The 17647-nt window shown below is 43.9% G+C and overlaps 1 protein-coding gene across 2 annotated transcripts in view; it reads left to right on the top strand.

Annotated features, from left to right (window-relative positions):
- The window catches only part of CCDC146 (coiled-coil domain containing 146), a 165973-nt gene that overhangs the window by 117720 nt on the left and 30606 nt on the right, over positions 1-17647 (top strand). For both annotated transcript variants that reach the window (XM_068276212.1, XM_068276213.1), the window contains exons 10-11: positions 11089-11184; positions 12525-12695. In XM_068276212.1, coding sequence (XP_068132313.1) covers positions 11089-11184; positions 12525-12695 — 267 coding nt within the window. The remainder of the gene's footprint in view (positions 1-11088; positions 11185-12524; positions 12696-17647) is intronic.

The following is a 17647-nucleotide window of genomic DNA, read 5'->3' as shown; positions in this document are numbered from 1 at the left end:
CCATCCTGAAGGACTCGTCGAAACCTTACTACCGGTAAGTAGCTGGGTCCTTCTCTCATCGTCCTTCAGGATGGCTTCCTCCTGAGAGACCAACGAGAAATCTCACCTTAGGGAGGGATCACTGCTTGGAGCACTTTGCGACCAAATGTTTGATCCTGGCTTGACAAAAGTTCCACCCGGTAGTGCCCGACAAAGGTTGTATGACCAGACCAAGTCGCGGCTTTACATATCTGCTCGAGTGAAGCACCCGACTTCTCTGCCCATGAAGTAGATAAAGATCTTGTAGAGTGTGCGTTAACACCAATCGGGGTATTCAAACCTGATTCTCTATGAACTAGAGTTATGAGATCCTTGATCCACCTGGATATTGAGTTTTTAGATACCTGTAGCCCCCTGCGCTTGCCTGCGTATGCTACAAACAACTGACTACTCCTACACCACAACTTAGTTCTTTCTAAGTATATCAGCACTGCTCTACGTACATCCAAAGTACTTAGTGCCACTTCTCTGTCATTTCTTGGACTTGTTGAAAAGGACGATAGAACAATTTCCTGAGACCTGTGAAATGCGGATGCAACCTTAGGTAGGTAGGAAGGATCAGGTTTGAAAACGATCTTATCGTCGTGGATAATCATATATGGTTCTCTAATGGACAGGGCCTGTATATTGCTCACTCTCCTGCCTGATGTGATGGCCACCAAGAATGCATCTTTAAGTGTTAAGTTTCTTAAGGATACATCAGTAGGAGGTTCAAATGTATTGGACATAAGGAAGTTGAGAACTTTGGACAAATCCCAAGGAGGCACGAGTTTTGAAGGTGACGGCTCTGACCTAGTCACTGACTTCAAAACATTTCTAACATGGATTTCTGCCGAAAGTTGTTTGTTAAGAAAAAACGAAAGAGCGGCCACCTTTACACGCAGCGTACTGTCCGATAAACCTAAATCAACTCCATCCTGGAGGAACTCCAAAATGTAACGTAACCCATGAAAGCGCACTTTCTTCCTTTGTTTCCAAGAACAAAAAACATTACAAACTTTACAGTAGATTTGTCTAGTATTAGGTTTTCTACATCTGATCAGAGTTGCGATCACTCTGTCTGAAAACCCCTGCCTCCTTAGGATTTGCTACTCAGGATCCATGCCGTCAACTTGAACTGGTCTGGATTCGGGTGGATCTGATTCCCCTGGAGTAGGTGGTCAGGCCTGGACCCCAGATGCCATGGACCCTTCAGAGTTAGACTCTGTACAAAGGGGAACCATGCTCTCCTCGACCACCAAGGGCCTATGAACATCACCTGAGACTTCGAAGTTTCTATGCGTCTGAGCACCTTCGGAATTAGATTGAATGGGGGAAAGGCATACAGCAGTCCCTGTGGCCATGATACTGATAGCGCATCCAGTCTGTTGGATGGAGAGGCAGGATGAAGGGAGCAGTAATCTGTCAACTTTGTGTTGGCTGGAGTTGCAAACAGGTCTAATATGGGTAGTCCCCATTTCTGAACTAGTGAGTGGAACACCTCCTGGTTTAGTTCCCATTCTGACTCTATTGGTACTCTGCTGAGTGAGTCCGCCCATCTGTTCAGCTTGCCCTGAATGTGAGCTGCTGTGAAGGAGATCAAATTGTTCTCTGCCCATGAGATCACCTCTAACGCTAACTTTCTGGAGTCCTGTACCCTGGTACCCCCTTGCTTTCTGAGATACGATCCTGTTACTATATTGTTGGAGAATACAATGACCTCCTTGTTCATAATGTGAGGGGCTAGAGAGAGCAGACCCATCTGTACTGCTAACCACTCCCTGTAATTTGATGACCTGTGCTGAATCTCCATTGGCCATTTCCCCTGCACCTGATGCTCCTGGCAGTGGGCCCCCCAGCCCCAACTGCTGGCGTCCGTGAAGACTTTTAGGGGAGATGTTTGCACCCACTGTCGACTCAACTGCAGTCTGTGAGGATTCTCCCACCATGTCAGGGACTCTAACACATAGTTTGGAACTGTAATCTGTCTGTCCAGTGAAGTTTAGCGTGTTGTCCCAAGTATTTAGTAGCCAAGTCTGTAGTGTCCGAGTGTGAGCCTGGGCCCAATCTACTACTGGAATGGCGGACGTCATTAGTCCTAGTAGTGACATGGCCTCCCTAATCGGTACTGACTGTTCTGAACTGTCACAATCTTACCAGCAATTTTGCTGCTTTGTCTTGTGGAAGAAACACCTTCTCCCGCTTTGTGTCCCACAGTAGTCCTAGGAAAATTAAATTTTGGGTTGGAAGCAAGTTGGACTTCTCCTTGCTTATCAGCCACCCCAGGTCCGAAAGGAAATTAGAGCCCTGCGCAAGTCTGCTACAGAGTCTGCTAGGAATAGAAAGTCGTCTATGTACGGGAGAACCCTTATATTGTGGAGATGGAGAAAAGCAGCCACCTCTGCTACAATCTTCGTGAATATCCCCCGGGGCTGAGGATATTCCGAAAGGAAGAGCTCGGTACTGATAGTGGCAAATGCTGTCGCCGAACTGGACTACGAATCTTAGATACCTTTGGTACCGAGGATGAATCGGTACATGCAGATACGCGTCTTCGAGATCGATAGTTGCCATAAAGGCGCTGGGTCATATCAGATTTCGAACAGAGGCGATGCTCTCCATGCGGAAGTGTTTCTCCACAATGTAAGGGTTCAGAGGTTTCAGATTTAAAATGATCCGAAACTTTCCCGAGGGTTTTTTGATTATAAAAACCCCGGAGTAAAATCCCTTGAAGTGATCCTCCACTGGTACCCTCTGGATTACATTCTGGGATAGTAGAGTTGTCACTGAGTCTAGCAAGGCCTGTGCCTTGTCTGGGTCCTTGGGGGTCCCTGTTACCAGTCTGCTGGGGGGAGGTCGGGACCGAAATTCCGGTTTGTACCCATTTCTTATCAGGTCTAGTATGAACTGGCTGGTCGTAATTTTTTCCCAAGCTGTTACAAAGGAAAGTAATCTCCCCCTGACCTGAGGCTTTCTGTCACCTGTCAGGCTTGGGAGTGGTGGAATTCCTCGATTTGTTGAACAAGAAGGAAGATTCTCCCTTACTGGAGTTATAGTTCCACTTTCTGGACTGACTCTGGTTTCTACCCCCCGTTCTTCTGTTCTGGTAAGGACCCCTGTTCTGAAAGGGCTTACGAACAGGCTTCTTTTTCTTATTTTTTGGCCTTATTTGAGGATCTCTCAAGTACTGCTTCCAGATCCTTCCCAAAAAGTAATTCACCCTGGAATTCCATTGCGCATAGTTTATGCTTGGATCCCAGATCACCTTCCCATGTATTGAGCCAAATAGCCCTGCCTGCTGACTTGACCAACGCCGCAGTCTTAGCTGCAGATCTCAGGCTCTCTGAGGCCGCATCTGCCAAGAAAGCCACAGCTTTTACTGTTACAGATAAAGAGGACAAAATTTTCTCATGGGGAATGCCCTCCACCAGATGCTTCTTAAAGAGACACTGAAGCGAGAATAATTCTCGCTTCAGAGCTCAGTTAGCAGGGGCACGTGTGCCCCTGCTAAAACGCCGCTATCCCACGGCTAAACGGGGGTCCCTTCACCCCCAACCCCCCCTGCAAAATCAACGACCAAATTGGTCGTAGATTTTGCTCCTCCTGGAGGCAGGGCTAACGCCTGCAGCCCTGCCTCTCAGAGCGTCTATCAGCGGCGCATCGCCGCCTCTCCCCCGCCCCTCTCAGTGAAGGAAGACTGAGAGGGGTGGGGGAGAGGCGGAGATACGCGCTGACAGACACGCGTGGGGCAGGGCTGCGGCAGTTAGCCCTGCCTCAATCAGGAAGAGATCCCCGGCTGCACGGAGGGGATTTCGGGGGGAAAGGGACCCCCGTTTAGCCGCGGGATAGCGGCGTTTTAGCAGAGGCACACATGCACCTGCTAACTATGAGCTCTGAAGCGAGATTTATTCTTGCTTCAGAGTCTCTTTAAGACCTGATATCCATTTATTCAGGTTCCTGGCCAGACAGATTGAGGATATTGCTAGCTTAAATGAAAAGGAAACTGAATCCCAGGCCCTTTCCAGCAAAACTTCAACCTTTTTATCCATTGGATTTTTTAGATTACTAATATCCTCAAATGAAAGGTCAGTCCCTCTGGAATACTGAGCCAGAGGTCCGTCAAGTCTTGGACATTTGGCCTATGGAGCCTAATCGTCCTCAAAGGGGAACCACCTCTTGAAAGACCTAGGAATTAACTATTTCCTTTCCGATTCTTTCCACTGTGATGAGATAATGTGCTTAATAGCGGAATGTACAGGGAAGCATTTAGTTGGCTGACCCTCTAACCCTCTATAAATCTCGTCTTGCGCAGAGGTCATTGGTGCGGTCTCAGGAATTTGTTCAGAGTCATAAATGGCCTTTAACAATTCCAAAGTATCCTCAGCACTATACAAGTATTGTGAGGTTCTAGAAGGACCAGACTCAGGAGATCCATCAGAGTCTCTGGCCTCCCCTCCTCCATGAACTCCTCCTCCCCCTCAGATATAACTTCTACCTATCTTAGAATTCTCTCTAGGCAACTGAGCAGGAGGTAAACTCTGCGACACAGATTGAGATGGAAAGACAGGCAACACCCTATCAAAGGATTGCAACTGAGTCTGTCTATTCTGATAGGAAGATCGTGGTTGGGGTGTCTTGGCACCCTATGGGAAAAAAAAAAGATACAGGAGACAAAAAAAGGGAGCCCGATAGTGCAGTATGTCAATAGTAGGTGTGTGGAGAAATCAATTGATTGAAAGGGCTACTCACAAAGGAGGGTTGCAAGGGGCAACCGACCACAGGAAGCAGGTGGAGACCATAAACCCGACTCCACTCGGGGTGGTCCTGGACGGACCTGGTTGCGGTCGCTCTCTTAGATGAAAAAGGATGCACAAAACATTAACCGTGGTAAAACAACGGGTGTTCTGTCACCACCCCTCGGACAAACATGTACGGGGGTATAACTATGCACAATAAGGGAAAGAGGCGCCCTGATTTGAATAAAAGCTTTTAAAACCAGTTTAAAAACGAAAAAGAAAAATGAGGTATCTTACCTCGATGACGAAATCTCTGTAAACTTACCCTATGCTACATGATTTCTGTCATTTGACACTGTATTTGCCTGAGGAAGCGGGCTCAGACCCGCGAAACGCGTTGCCTGTGCTCAAATAAAAATCTTTTGTAAGTTTACAGAGATTTCGTCATCGAGGTAAGATACCTCATTTTTCTTTTTCGTTTTTAAACTGGTTTTAAAAGCTTTTATTCAAATCAGGGCGCCTCTTTCCCTTATTGTGCTGATAGGAAGATAACCCTGACACACCAGGAGTCTATCTTCAATGGAGGATAGCCATAGCTGCTGAACCCCCTGCGGTTCAGACACTGCCTGTGCTGGAACCGGAAGGGCCGATCTTAATGCAGCAAATGTAGTAGCCAGTTCAGCCTTCATAGCATTCATAAGGTCTAACATGGCTCTATTAGTAGCATTTGTATCAACAGGGGTAGATGTGGTAGAGGATTGTTTAGCTATGCAATCTATACACTGAGACCTCTTATACCCCCGATGGTAAATTAACATCACATTTCCTACACTTTTTGTCAGTATGCTTCACAACCTGCCAAAAAAACACAAACAAACAGGACTCATAAGATAACTTAACCTATACTATCCTTGAGGGAAGAGGAGAGGAGTCACAGTACCTGCATCCACCGTCTGGTTAGTAGCTTCTGGTACAGCTTCAGCCTGCTCCCTGCTGCCCAAGTAGCTTCACATGTGTGTGAGATAACTGAAGCTTTTAACTTCCTGCTTCCGACAGCACCACCTCCCATGCTGACATCAGCCAGCCAAGTCTATCTGCTGCCCAATCCACCTAGGTGGAGATAGAAGCCAGGGCGTTTCCCACTCCAGCTGGAGTAATGCCGCCCGCTGTGTTGCACCACCCCCCGCCCGGCGTCTTCCAAATACGGAAGACGCCGACACCACGAGGAGAGCAACACTGCTCTTTTCCTATAGGGCGGACCGTCCTGCCTATGGGCAGCCGCCGCGTCACACCAGTGGGAGGAGCCGAGTGCTGAGATGTCCTTGCTAGGTGCAACATGCGGAGACGCTACCTGCGTGCTCATCCACCACACACACACACACACACACACACACATATATATATATAAAAGGCAGTGACTGCTGGGCCCTCCTCCGTTGCACAGAAGTTTCAGAGGGCGAACAGCTAAGTCAGAGGGGCTTTCCACACTTAGCCATCCAGAATGTCACACAAGACAAATTCCCCTGCAGCCGTACAGAACATCTATAATAAAAAATAAAAGATGAACACTTTCTTTTAAAAGTAAACAGGTGCCAACAGGCTTCCCCTGTTCTTTTAGTGTCCCTAACAGCCTGTAATCCTCGGGTGTAGGGAAACAGTCAATAACTGAGTTGGTTAGAAGGAGGGGGAGCTTATATGGGCTGGGGCCTGATTAGTTTAATTATTTAATTATTGCCTGTTTCCTTTCAGGGGTGGGTCAGTCTACTCTCCGGGGGAAGCCATCCTGAAGGACGATGAGAGAAAAGTTGTTTGATAATTGTGCATTTAAAAATAATTTTGTTGAGCATGTGTATGAGCCTTTAAAGGTAGAAAAATTATCATAATCATTATCATAATCCCCCACAATAAGTCACTTTATTGGTATCTAGATTCCTATCAGAGAATGTGGGGGGTTAGTGACACAGCACCTAATTTGTACCTTTGCTTTGTTTTATTGGTTATTAAAGATAGAGAAATGACAATTTTCATACTCTCCCACTAGAAGTCTTCTTTATTGGTTTCTAAAGGGGCCCATACACTGGTCAGTTTCAGCCATTGATTAATCGATTCTATGGAATAGATTGATCGATCGGAAATCGATTCTATCAAATCTATCGATCAATCAATTTGTGGCCGATTTTGATAGATTTCGATCAATTTGAACTATCTGACAGGATGGAAAATCTAGGTCGATGGCCCATAGAGTTGCATTGGATCTAATGGTCCAATAATGCATTTAGATCTATTTCCAATAGATTTCATTCTGAAACATATTGGAAATCTGTTCCTAGTGTGTGGCACACATCAGATAGCTTTCTGTCAGACTCGACTTGACAGGCATCTGACAGAAATCTATCTGATGGTCGTATCTGCTGCAAATCTATAAGTGTATGGCCACCTTTAGTTCCATCTGGGGGGCAGTTGCACATTAGGCCGATCCAATTCACTCTCTCTCAAAGTTTTCTACTAAGGTATCATTTATAATAACTTTTCAGTACTCTGTAATTGAACAAGTACTAAAAAGTAGGAAAAAAAGTACTGTCAAAATTATTCTGAGTATTTTCTTGCTTGCTGGTGGCTTAAAAGGCATATCATTGATAAGATGTAAAAATATCACCTAGGAGAAAACATAAGAGAAAAAGTGAATTGGATCAGGCACAGTGGGCCATATGCAATTCACTTTTTCACCTGAGTTTTCTCCTAGGTGATATTTTTAAATTTGTCAATAAAATGCCTTTTAAGCCACCAGAAAGCAAGAAAATGCTCAAAATAATTTTGATAGTACTTTTTCATTTACTTTTTGGTACTTTTTTAGTTAAAAAGTGCATGAAAGTTATTTTAATTTGAAGATGAAAAATTATCTCCTAAGAGAAAAGTCAGGTGAAAAAGTTAATTGCATATGGCCCAATGTCTGTTAGAACCAGTAGTAAGCCAACGTGGTAGTGAGGCAAACATTAAAACACTTTAGTCATGCTAGAACATCTGTGAGGTTCTTTATTTCTGTCTGTGTCCCCATTGAGAAGATTCTTCCTATCCTAGTCACAGGGTCACCATGAAATTAGTGAAAATCTTCATAGTAAAAGGGACAGCCGTCCCATTTCCCCACTTTATTAAAAATATATGTAATATATAATGTGTTAAAGGGGCAGTTTAGTGAAAATTATTATTTTCCAATTAATCACATATCAGTTATTTAATAAGGAGAGCATACGTTTCTCCATAGACCTTGTGTTAAAAAAAAGTAGATAACACTATTTCTGCTTTTTAAGACAGCTGAGCTGCATAATTAGCATACTAAGCGACGGACTTCACTGATAGTAGCAGACATTCCAGCTGATTTATAACGGCTGGCTCACTCACCACAGAGAGCCGTGCTGTTCTCACATGTAACTAGCTAAGTCAATAAACAACAGGTTGCTAAGTAAGTAGCACTTGTTACCCATTACCCAGAGGATCCAGTTCAAACTCCTGACTCTAACATACAAAGCCCTCCATGAGTTGTCTCCTCCATACATCTCCTCACTAATCTCAAGATATTGTCCCTCCCGCAACCTTCGCTCCTCCCAAGAAATTCTCCTGGCCTCTAAGCTGATCACCTCCTCTCATGCTCGCATCCAGGACTTTACACGAGCATCAGCCCTTATCTGGAACTCTCTTCCACAGCCTGTACGTCATGCTCCAAACCTGGACATCTTCAAACGCACTCTTAAAACACACCTTTTCAGACAAGCTTATAACATTCTATAGCCCTTTTTTTACTTATTTGTCACAATGTAATCAGAGGCAAAGAATCACTGCCTCATCCATCCTCCACCCCCTTACCTAGTGTGTCCCCCACTACCCATTAGATTGTAAGCTCGCAAGGGCAGGGTCATCCTCCTAATGTTTACTGTTTTTGTAACAATATTTGTGCTGCTTGGAACTCTGCTGTATATTTGTTAGTTGTATCTATGTTCCCCTTGTCGTCTTATTGTGCTTTGTAAAGCGCTGCGGAATATGTTGGCGCTATATAAATAAAAAATAATAATAATAATAATAATAATAATAATAAGTAACTAATTAGCAGCCTGTTTTATCTATTTACTTAGCTAGCTACATGTGAAAACAGCACGGCTCTCTATAGTGAGTGAGCCAGCCGTTATAAATCAGCTGGAATGTCTGCTCCTATCAGTGAAGTCCGTCGCTTAGTATGCTAATTATGCAGCGCAGCTGTCTTAAAAAGCAAAAATAGTGTTATCATCTACTTTTTTTTAACACAAGGTCTATGGAGAAACGTATGCTCTCCTTATTAAATAACTGATATGTGATTAATGGAAAATAATTTTCACTAAGCTGCCCCTTTAACAACTGCCACAAAGGTGCAAGATGAAAGAAACACACAAAGGGCTTTTGAGATGCCCAATAGCCCATAGCCAAAACTCCAACTAGTGGCAAATGTTATGGAAAATGGCAAGTATCAGACCATCAGAGATGGTTAAGGATATGTTAATTTTCTCAAATTTAATGCAAATTTAATTTAATGCAAATTTAATGAGGAACTGTAAGAAGAGGAACATTTTATTTACAAAACAAAGGAAAGAGAGTGTGCTATGTGGAGAAGAAGAAGAGATAAGCAAAAGAGAAAAAAGAATCATCTTACCCTGTCAGTGTGGTGTAGAAAATGCTTCATGCAGCATGGGAGGAATCATGTTTACTACTGGCACACAGAGCTAGAGGGTTTTTTTTATTCCCTTAGCTGAAGACACGCCCCTTTTTACTTATATACATACTCAAGTTTATCCTGATCACTTAGGGTCCTGTTTCACACTGAATTTTACAGCAAATTCTCCTATACTGTGCCACAATTTAGTTTGCAATTCTTGTTCAGGGAGTGATTCTCGTTCTCTGAATGAGAATTGCAAATGCAATTGCTGCAATTTTCAGTGTGAAGCACACTGATTTTCACACTGTTATTTTCTGTAATTTCTCTGCTCTCCATTAAGGCTGCTATGCCAGGTCTGTGTCTGATCTGTTGCTGCTATTTCTCTGCAAACTTCATTCAGAGGTTGTCATTAAGGCATAGCAATAGCAGCCATAGCAACTGATATGGGGCCCTGGAGATGAGAGGGCCCAGATGGTACTTGATGTGTTTGTTCACTATTAACTTTCCTTTGTTTCTCTAACCTCTGTGTCTCAGTGCTCATGGACTGTATAGAGTGCACATTGCATAGAAATGTAAATTGCCCAGTCAACTCATATCCATAGGAAAGGGGCAGGTGGCATTGCTCAAGAGTGCCTAATCTAAAGTCCCCATTAAAATGTTGCTATGGGGCCCCATAGTCTCTAGCTACGCCACTGTCATTAACCCAAGTTTAAGTTCATGAAAAAAATACACACATATCTTAACCACTTCGGGACCGGCCGCCTAACCCCCCTTAGGGACCAGGGCATTTTGCGGTGGAGGGGGGTGCGCGCGTTTGGGGGGGGGTCGGGCGACCGGATCCCGTCTGTGGCTGGCTGGGCTGTCTCCCCCTGTGTGGCCAAGTGTCCCCCCCCCCCCTGTGCGCAGCAGCCTTCACTTACCTTCCAGGCTCCAGCAATGAGCCTCAGTAGCCCCCTTCTTCTCCGGCCAGCATCTCCGCTCCAAATGATGCTCAGGTCGGGTCGCGGCATGATGACGCCATCAAGCCGGGACCCGGCCCTGACGTCAGACGGAGCAGAGATGCCGGCCAGAGCAGAGGGGGGCGCCGATCGTCGCTGGAACGGCAGGGAGGTGAGTGGATCCTCTTCTTTTCCCCCTTGCCGCCGCCGCTGTCAAAGTGATCACTACGATCCGACGGCGATCGTAGTGATCACGTGATCAGCAGCCATACGCGATGGCTGCTGGTCACCGAGGGGAGATGCCAGCTGTCATATGACAGCTTAATCTCTCCCTCCGGGTGCGCACGATCGCGTCGGGAGCGATTCTTTAGCGCGGACGTTGAATCAACGTCCGGTCTGAACTGTACCACCCCCTGCCGGACGTTGATTCAACCTGCGGCGGTCCCCAATAGGTTAAAGAGCTGCAGAGGAAAACAATGTTTTCCTTCTTCTGTATTTTTAATATTTTATAAACCTATTGAAGTAAAAAATACTAAATGGGACACATAGCAAAGAAACCTATGAATACATCGTTGCTAAACTAGATTATGAAATTAAAGAGAAATAAAAAGATGAGGAAGCATATTTAAAAAATATACAATAATTCCGTGTTTTCAATCAGGAAAATGTGTGACTATGTTAAATAACCATACTTTCACTTCCCCTTCCTGTACAGATAGATAATTTCCCGAAAGATGATGGCTTACTCGTAGAGAAGAGGAAGGAACTGCGCAAGGAGGTTGAGGCATTAAAAAGAAATTTTGCACAACAGGTTTGTATCCTGCATATCATAGTAGTTTCTTATTTATTACACATTTAATTAAAGAGGAACTACAGTCAACATTACCTGTTTGCTCCAACGGATTAGCCACACTATCCTAAATTTGAACACAACTTCCCTGCAATTGTTGATAGGTTTAGGCTACGCTTTACAGTCGGGCATTAAGGTGTTTTTGCGTCAGACAGTGTAATTTCATAGCAATTGGTGTGTTAGCAGTGGGGTGCAATGTAATTCATTAGTATAACGCAAGGCAGTAATGGATAATATGTACCTTTACAGTTGTGGTGAAGCACACTTTTGATGAACTATGCTTCACTGTATGCGTGTGTACCACACTTTGTGACTTTTCCTCTCTGTAGTGGTGCAAACCTGTGTGAAACTATCACACAGATTAATGGACCCATACATGACTTGATGTATGGGCAGATCGACCATGAGATAGATCCAGCTCTGTTCAGATAGGGATCTGTTACCTGCCTACACACTGCACAGCAATATCTGATATCAGAAATCATCTTTGCGCCGCCGTTCTGAATCTAGTAAATAGATACTGAGATTTTGTCTGCAAGGCAGGAAGATAAAAAGGCTGTGCAGTCTAAAGACAGTGTGTAGAGTTTACAGAACTGGATATTACATTATTAAGCAAAATGGCTGCTGTCAGTGCTAACTGAATGGTACAATGAAGGAATTAAGATTTTATACAGATGACATTATTTTGGGCCAGTACAGACCCTCTGTTGTACACATTGATCACTGTAGTCCACAAGGAACATATTAGTTTATACATATGAATTTCCTCTGCATAAATCTTACATATTAGAACATAAAGAGAAGCTGCAATATCATTTTGATCCTGATTCCTGACATTCACAAAGCAGATGGCTAAGGGATAGTTTCTGGGATAAAGGAACCATTCAAGAGTAGACATCTATCTATTAATATATGAAGACCTTGATTGTAGCTAATCCGCATTTAATTATAAAGCCTATTTGATATAGTGAGACCCCACTGAAAACTTTGACTTACCTTTACATGGTAGTGTAGTGGGTAAATGCTTTGCAAAAATTGTAAACATGTATCCATATCATCATTGTTCTGTCATTGCTTAGGCAAAGGTAGAATGCATACTAGACACACAAGCTATTTCTGTAATTGCAGTCTGTCTGGCTCCATGTTCATTTTGACATCAGTTTATAACTTGTTAGTATCTAGGAGTAAAAATCTTCCAAATATTTAGTTTTCAAGGGCGCCTGTAAAGGTCTACCTATGACTTTTGTAACCTCAAATGATTTATTCACAATGAGATGGAAATCTGATAACTTGCATTACAGCTAACATTAACAGAGGGAGAGGTGCATAAACTAACACAGTGCATCGCTGAGGAAGAACAGCTCGTCAAGCAGCAAGCGGAATGTCGGGAGGAGCTGGTAAATTTGACTCGTCTAGCCCAAATCAAAGCCGATGAAAGGGAACAGAAGTCGAGGGATTTTGTAAAATCTCAGGTAATTCATGCTTCAACCATTACATTAGTTCTTACACTTAGAAACCATGGGTCGTGATCTTACAAAGGGGAGAGTGGAGGCCTGCCTCAGAGCAGAACTGTGCCACGGGATCTAACAGACTTCTAGGGGCTGAAACAAGCCCCAGGTGAGTGGAACTTTTTTATTTTTTTAGATTGCTGGATGTATGTGGACCACTATTGCGAAAAATAAAAAAATGTAAAATACATATGTACATAAAACTATAAGAACTACAGTTCTCCCATGGTAAAATACACTATAAATTATTTTTTTTCTTATGTTGCTGTCACTTACAAAAGGTTGTAAAACTCTGATTGAACTGACAGCTTTTGGACAGTCCATCTCTTCATGGTTCAGTAAGGTCTTCAGGTTTTTCTTTATTTTCAACAGTAGTTACTAAAAGGCTCATTCCAAGTGCCAAAATAGTGTGCAAGTGCATAGATCTTTACTAGTTTGTTATAATGTTCAAATACGCCTTTACACTGCGCATTGCATATTGTATAATATATGCAAATAGTAAAGTTGTTTATTGTATGTTCACAAAATTTCAATTAAAAAAAAGTGTGCAAGTGATTAGGGAGGCTGGCTAGCATCTATATTGTATAGATCTTTTCCATATAGTGCTTTTGTAATGAATCAAGGGAAGTAAATATTTAGAATTCCCCATGAGACGATGGACTGGTTCAAAAACTGTCTGATTTTTACTACCTACTGTAAATTAAGGCAACATAGGGGAAAGGTAATTTATAGTGTACTATACTGTGGGAGAACTGTACTTCTTAGAGGACCAGTATTGAGGGCTTCCAAGATTTCACAGGACCCCTCTCACCCGGGTAACTGCCACTTCAAATTTATGCAAACAGGCCGACGTTACAGGACCATCTATTCCAGAACTACCAGGTGCAGGAACACATTCTTCCCTCAAGCCGTCCTCCACCTGAACTCCACATCCTCCCTCCATAACTGTCCGCAGCGCCTAGTCCCTAGCCAATGCTCTGATCCCTGATCTCTCACCACTCTGGGCAGTACTGCCCCACACTCGAGCTACTAGTGCCCTCAAATGAACTGTTCCCAAGTTTCTAAAATGCCTGCTGCTATACCCATCTCATTGTATATACCTGTCTGTTCTTGTTCTGTCTGTCATGTAAAAAAAATGCCTATGCCATGTGTACCACAACCAATTCCGGGCACGACAACTGTCGTACTTGGCGAATAAAGTCAATTCTGATTTTGATTCTGATATACAGTACTTATAAGGACAAAACAAAAATCCTAATCAGGTTCTATAAAGATTCATCATATCCTCCAGCTCATCCATTAACGCACTGTATTAATTAAAATTGCAGTGTTCGGATTGGGTTTTTTTTCTGGAAACTGTGGCTTCTAAGAAATTGCAACACAGTTTCAGTAATATGTGTTTAAGTTTGGCCTTAATTGCCCTTCATCAGAAGTTTTGTCATTTGAAGATTTAAACAAGAATGGTGGCTTTACAATCTAAATAACAATAAGCAATAATGTGTATGTGGATAGATATACACTTAAACTGTAGATGCACGCACGCACGCACGCACACTATTCTCTCTCTCTCTCTCTCTCTTCCAGTGACAAACAGATGGTAATGAATATATTCTCTATTTAAGATATATACATATAAATGAATATATTCTAGTGACAGGCAGTGACTGGTAGAAAGTAATGTGTAGTGGCCAATAGCAGGTTACAAGCAGTGACATATACTAGTGGGAGAAGCAGTCGTAGATTATGGTGAGTGACAGGCAGTGGGTGATAGTGATAATAATAATAATGATGAATAAACATTTTTACTACCAGATTAGAGCAGGACCTGTAACCATTAAATTATTACTTTGATTAAGAACTAAGTGTCAGTATGCCCTCCACATACCAGAATTAAGTAGCTATGTGCCCCTACATAGTTAAAGAGAACCAGAAGCCCAGAGGCTTCCCTGATCTTTTTACACCCCTCCATTCTTACGCTAGGACCTTTGGAAAATATTTAACAATAATTCCAAATTGGGTGCTTATGGCTATGCTCCCCTCTGTGTACAAGCCTGCCTTTGTGCTCCATGCACCTGCAGCTCTGTGCTACTGCACAGGCGCAAACCCTACCGGGGCCTTCACAGTGCGGCTGCACTTATACACAGAAGGGAGCACATCCAAAAAGCAGTAGAGGGTCTAGGAAAGAAAGAGAGGACAGGCAGAGGATTGGAGAAGCCTCTGGAGCTTCCATTCCCTCTACAGTGGTAACTTTATTTATTTTTTTTATTTTTTACTTCAGATGTGCTTTACATAGCTATGTGTCTCCTAGGTATCAGAATGAAGTAGTAGCCATGAGTTGGGATGAATCAGCCCCACTCTCACTGAGGCCCCATTCACACTTGAGCGTTTTGCTGGCGATTTTGGCAAAAAGCTCAATTGCTAGCGCTTTTGAAAGCGCTAGTGTAATAAAACCCTATGGGCCCGTTCTTACTTGGGCAATTTACGCTAATCACCGCAAATCAACCAAAATCGCGAAACGCAAACGCGTAGCCTGCACCATTTTCAGGCGATTTCCCGGCAATCGCGTTTCAGTGCTATAGAAGAACTAAACGCGATCGTGGAGAAAACACTGCACTGACCAATGATTTTTCCGCGTGAAATCTAAGTGTGAATAGGGCCTTTCTCTGGAAATAGGCAGTCCATTTCACCATGTAAAGTTAGTCATCCATGAAGTGTGAAATAAATGTAAGTATGATTCTTTTTTTTTACTCTGCAATGTATTTTGTGATGAGGCCAGTAAACTGCCAATTGATGCTGCTTCTAATAACCCTGAGATTTTTATGACACAACCTCACTTGCACTCATTTTGGGCATACTCTTTCTTTCCCCTGGTTAGTGTCAAAATTATAATTTTACAAAAAACAGTTTGTGCCATCCCTTGTCATGAGAATGAAGAAGCTGAAATTGTCTGCTTTGCTAATAGTTGTCACTATAGTTGGACTTTGCCTATCTGTCCACATTGATTTATCCTTGTTCTGAGCAGCTATATATACTCATGCTCGTTAATATATTTTTCTATCGTGAACAAAAAATAATGAAGTAGCTGTGTTCCCTCCACATACCAAAATTAAGTAGCCATGTGCCCCTTAGATACCAGATTATAGTATAAGGTAGCTAGGTGTGCCCCTAGATATTGGTATTATATATTAAGACGCGCCCCCCAGTATTGGGTAGCCAGATTTGCCTCCCAGATTTAGGTATCCAGAGGATCTCCACAGTATTCAGATGTGCTCACCATGCAGAGTGGTGAGTGGAGTCTGCAGAGAGGTAACACACCTGTCTGCTCTGCAGTGATCTTCCTTCTTGCTCAGCACCGCCCGTGTCTATGGCTCCATTGGCATCTCTCATCACATAACCCACCTGTGAAAGTATGTATAAGTAGAGAAGGTGGTTACTATGGAAATACCCAGAGTCGGGACAAGGTCCTCCAGCACCCAAGGCTGGGTCACCAAAGTGCCCCCCCCATCCCTCCCACCCCAGCCGTCTCACAGCTATTAGACTAAGAGGCACCCCAGGGCACCTAACACCTTAATCTCTAGTTATCTGGCCTGCAGTCACTGCCATGTATCCCCTTTTCTTATTTCTCTCTGCTTCAAGCACAATAGGGGAATGACAGTTGAGTGAGTTGTGCTCCCCCTCCCACACTGCGCCCTGAGGCTGGAGCCTCTCTCGCCTCTGCTTCAACTCTGCCCTGGGAATACCACAGTCACCTGTATGACAAGGAGAGACCAGGAGCCAAATGGTGTAGTATTGTGGGGTATTAGTTGTTAGATTGTAGTTTAACCTTTTGAGGACTGCAGGGCTAAACCCCCCTAGTGACCAGGCCATTTTTAGTAAAATTGGCCAGTGCAGCTCTAAGGCCAAGCTGCTGGGCCGCACAACACTGCACACAAGTAATTCCCCCCCCCCCTTTTCTCCCCACCAACAGAGCTCTCTGTTGGTGGGGTCTGATCGCTCCCCCCATAAATATTATTGTTTGGGTTTTTTTAATAAAAATCCCTGTTTCTTTAAAACCCCTCCCTCCCTCCCCACAGCCAGCCAATTACAGCGATCGGCTGTCATAGGCTTCTGCCTATAAGAGCCAATCGCTCTCTTGTCCCCCAGGGGGACAGCCGTGTCACACGGCTGTCCCTATTGCAGCGCTGCTACTGATCGCAGCGCTGCACAGTGTAAATAGATGGCGTGATCGCCGTCTAACAGTCTCCCGAGCGGCAATAGCCGCTCGGAGACTGAAGAGGGGGCGGAGCTCCGCCCTCCGAGCATGAGATGCGTGCGCGCAATCTCATGCAAATTACAGCCCCAGGACTTTACGCCAATCGGCGTTAGGCGGTCCTGGGGCTGCCGCCGCGGCCACGCCCATCGGCGTGACGCGGTCGGAAAAAGGTTAAGAGTATTTATACTCACAAAGGTGGGTTGCAGTCCCTGCAACCATCGTATATCGCTTACGGGAAAATAACCATCCCCGCTCGGTATTCCAGATTCTGCAGGTACTGGATAGTCGCACTTCTGTTTGGTCCCTTTTGGTTGTAGATAACACCACACCCGGAAAGTAAACACCTCCAAAGGAGATGTAATGTATAGTACTGGGGGTAGAGGCACCCAAAAATAGGAAATGCAATGAAACAAAAAATAATAAGAGGGGGAGATGTCTTTACCACCCTAGATGTAAGAACCCAAAACACAGGGTAAATGTAAAAGATTAAAATATGGTCACAAGCATGGACACCAGAAAAATTTAAAGGCACTTGTATTTTAAAGGCACCTGAGGAAGCGGGTTTAGACCTGTGAAACACGTTGTCCTTTTACTCGTGCTGAATAAATAATTTAATCATTTTACATTTATCATGTGGTTTGGGTTCTTACATCTGGAGTGGTAA

The sequence above is a fragment of the Hyperolius riggenbachi genome, chromosome 3 (assembly GCF_040937935.1).
Source record: "Hyperolius riggenbachi isolate aHypRig1 chromosome 3, aHypRig1.pri, whole genome shotgun sequence".
Lineage (NCBI taxonomy): Eukaryota > Metazoa > Chordata > Amphibia > Anura > Hyperoliidae > Hyperolius > Hyperolius riggenbachi.
Note: the sequence above shows the minus strand (reverse complement) of the source record. Positions and strands in the feature narration are given on the sequence as shown.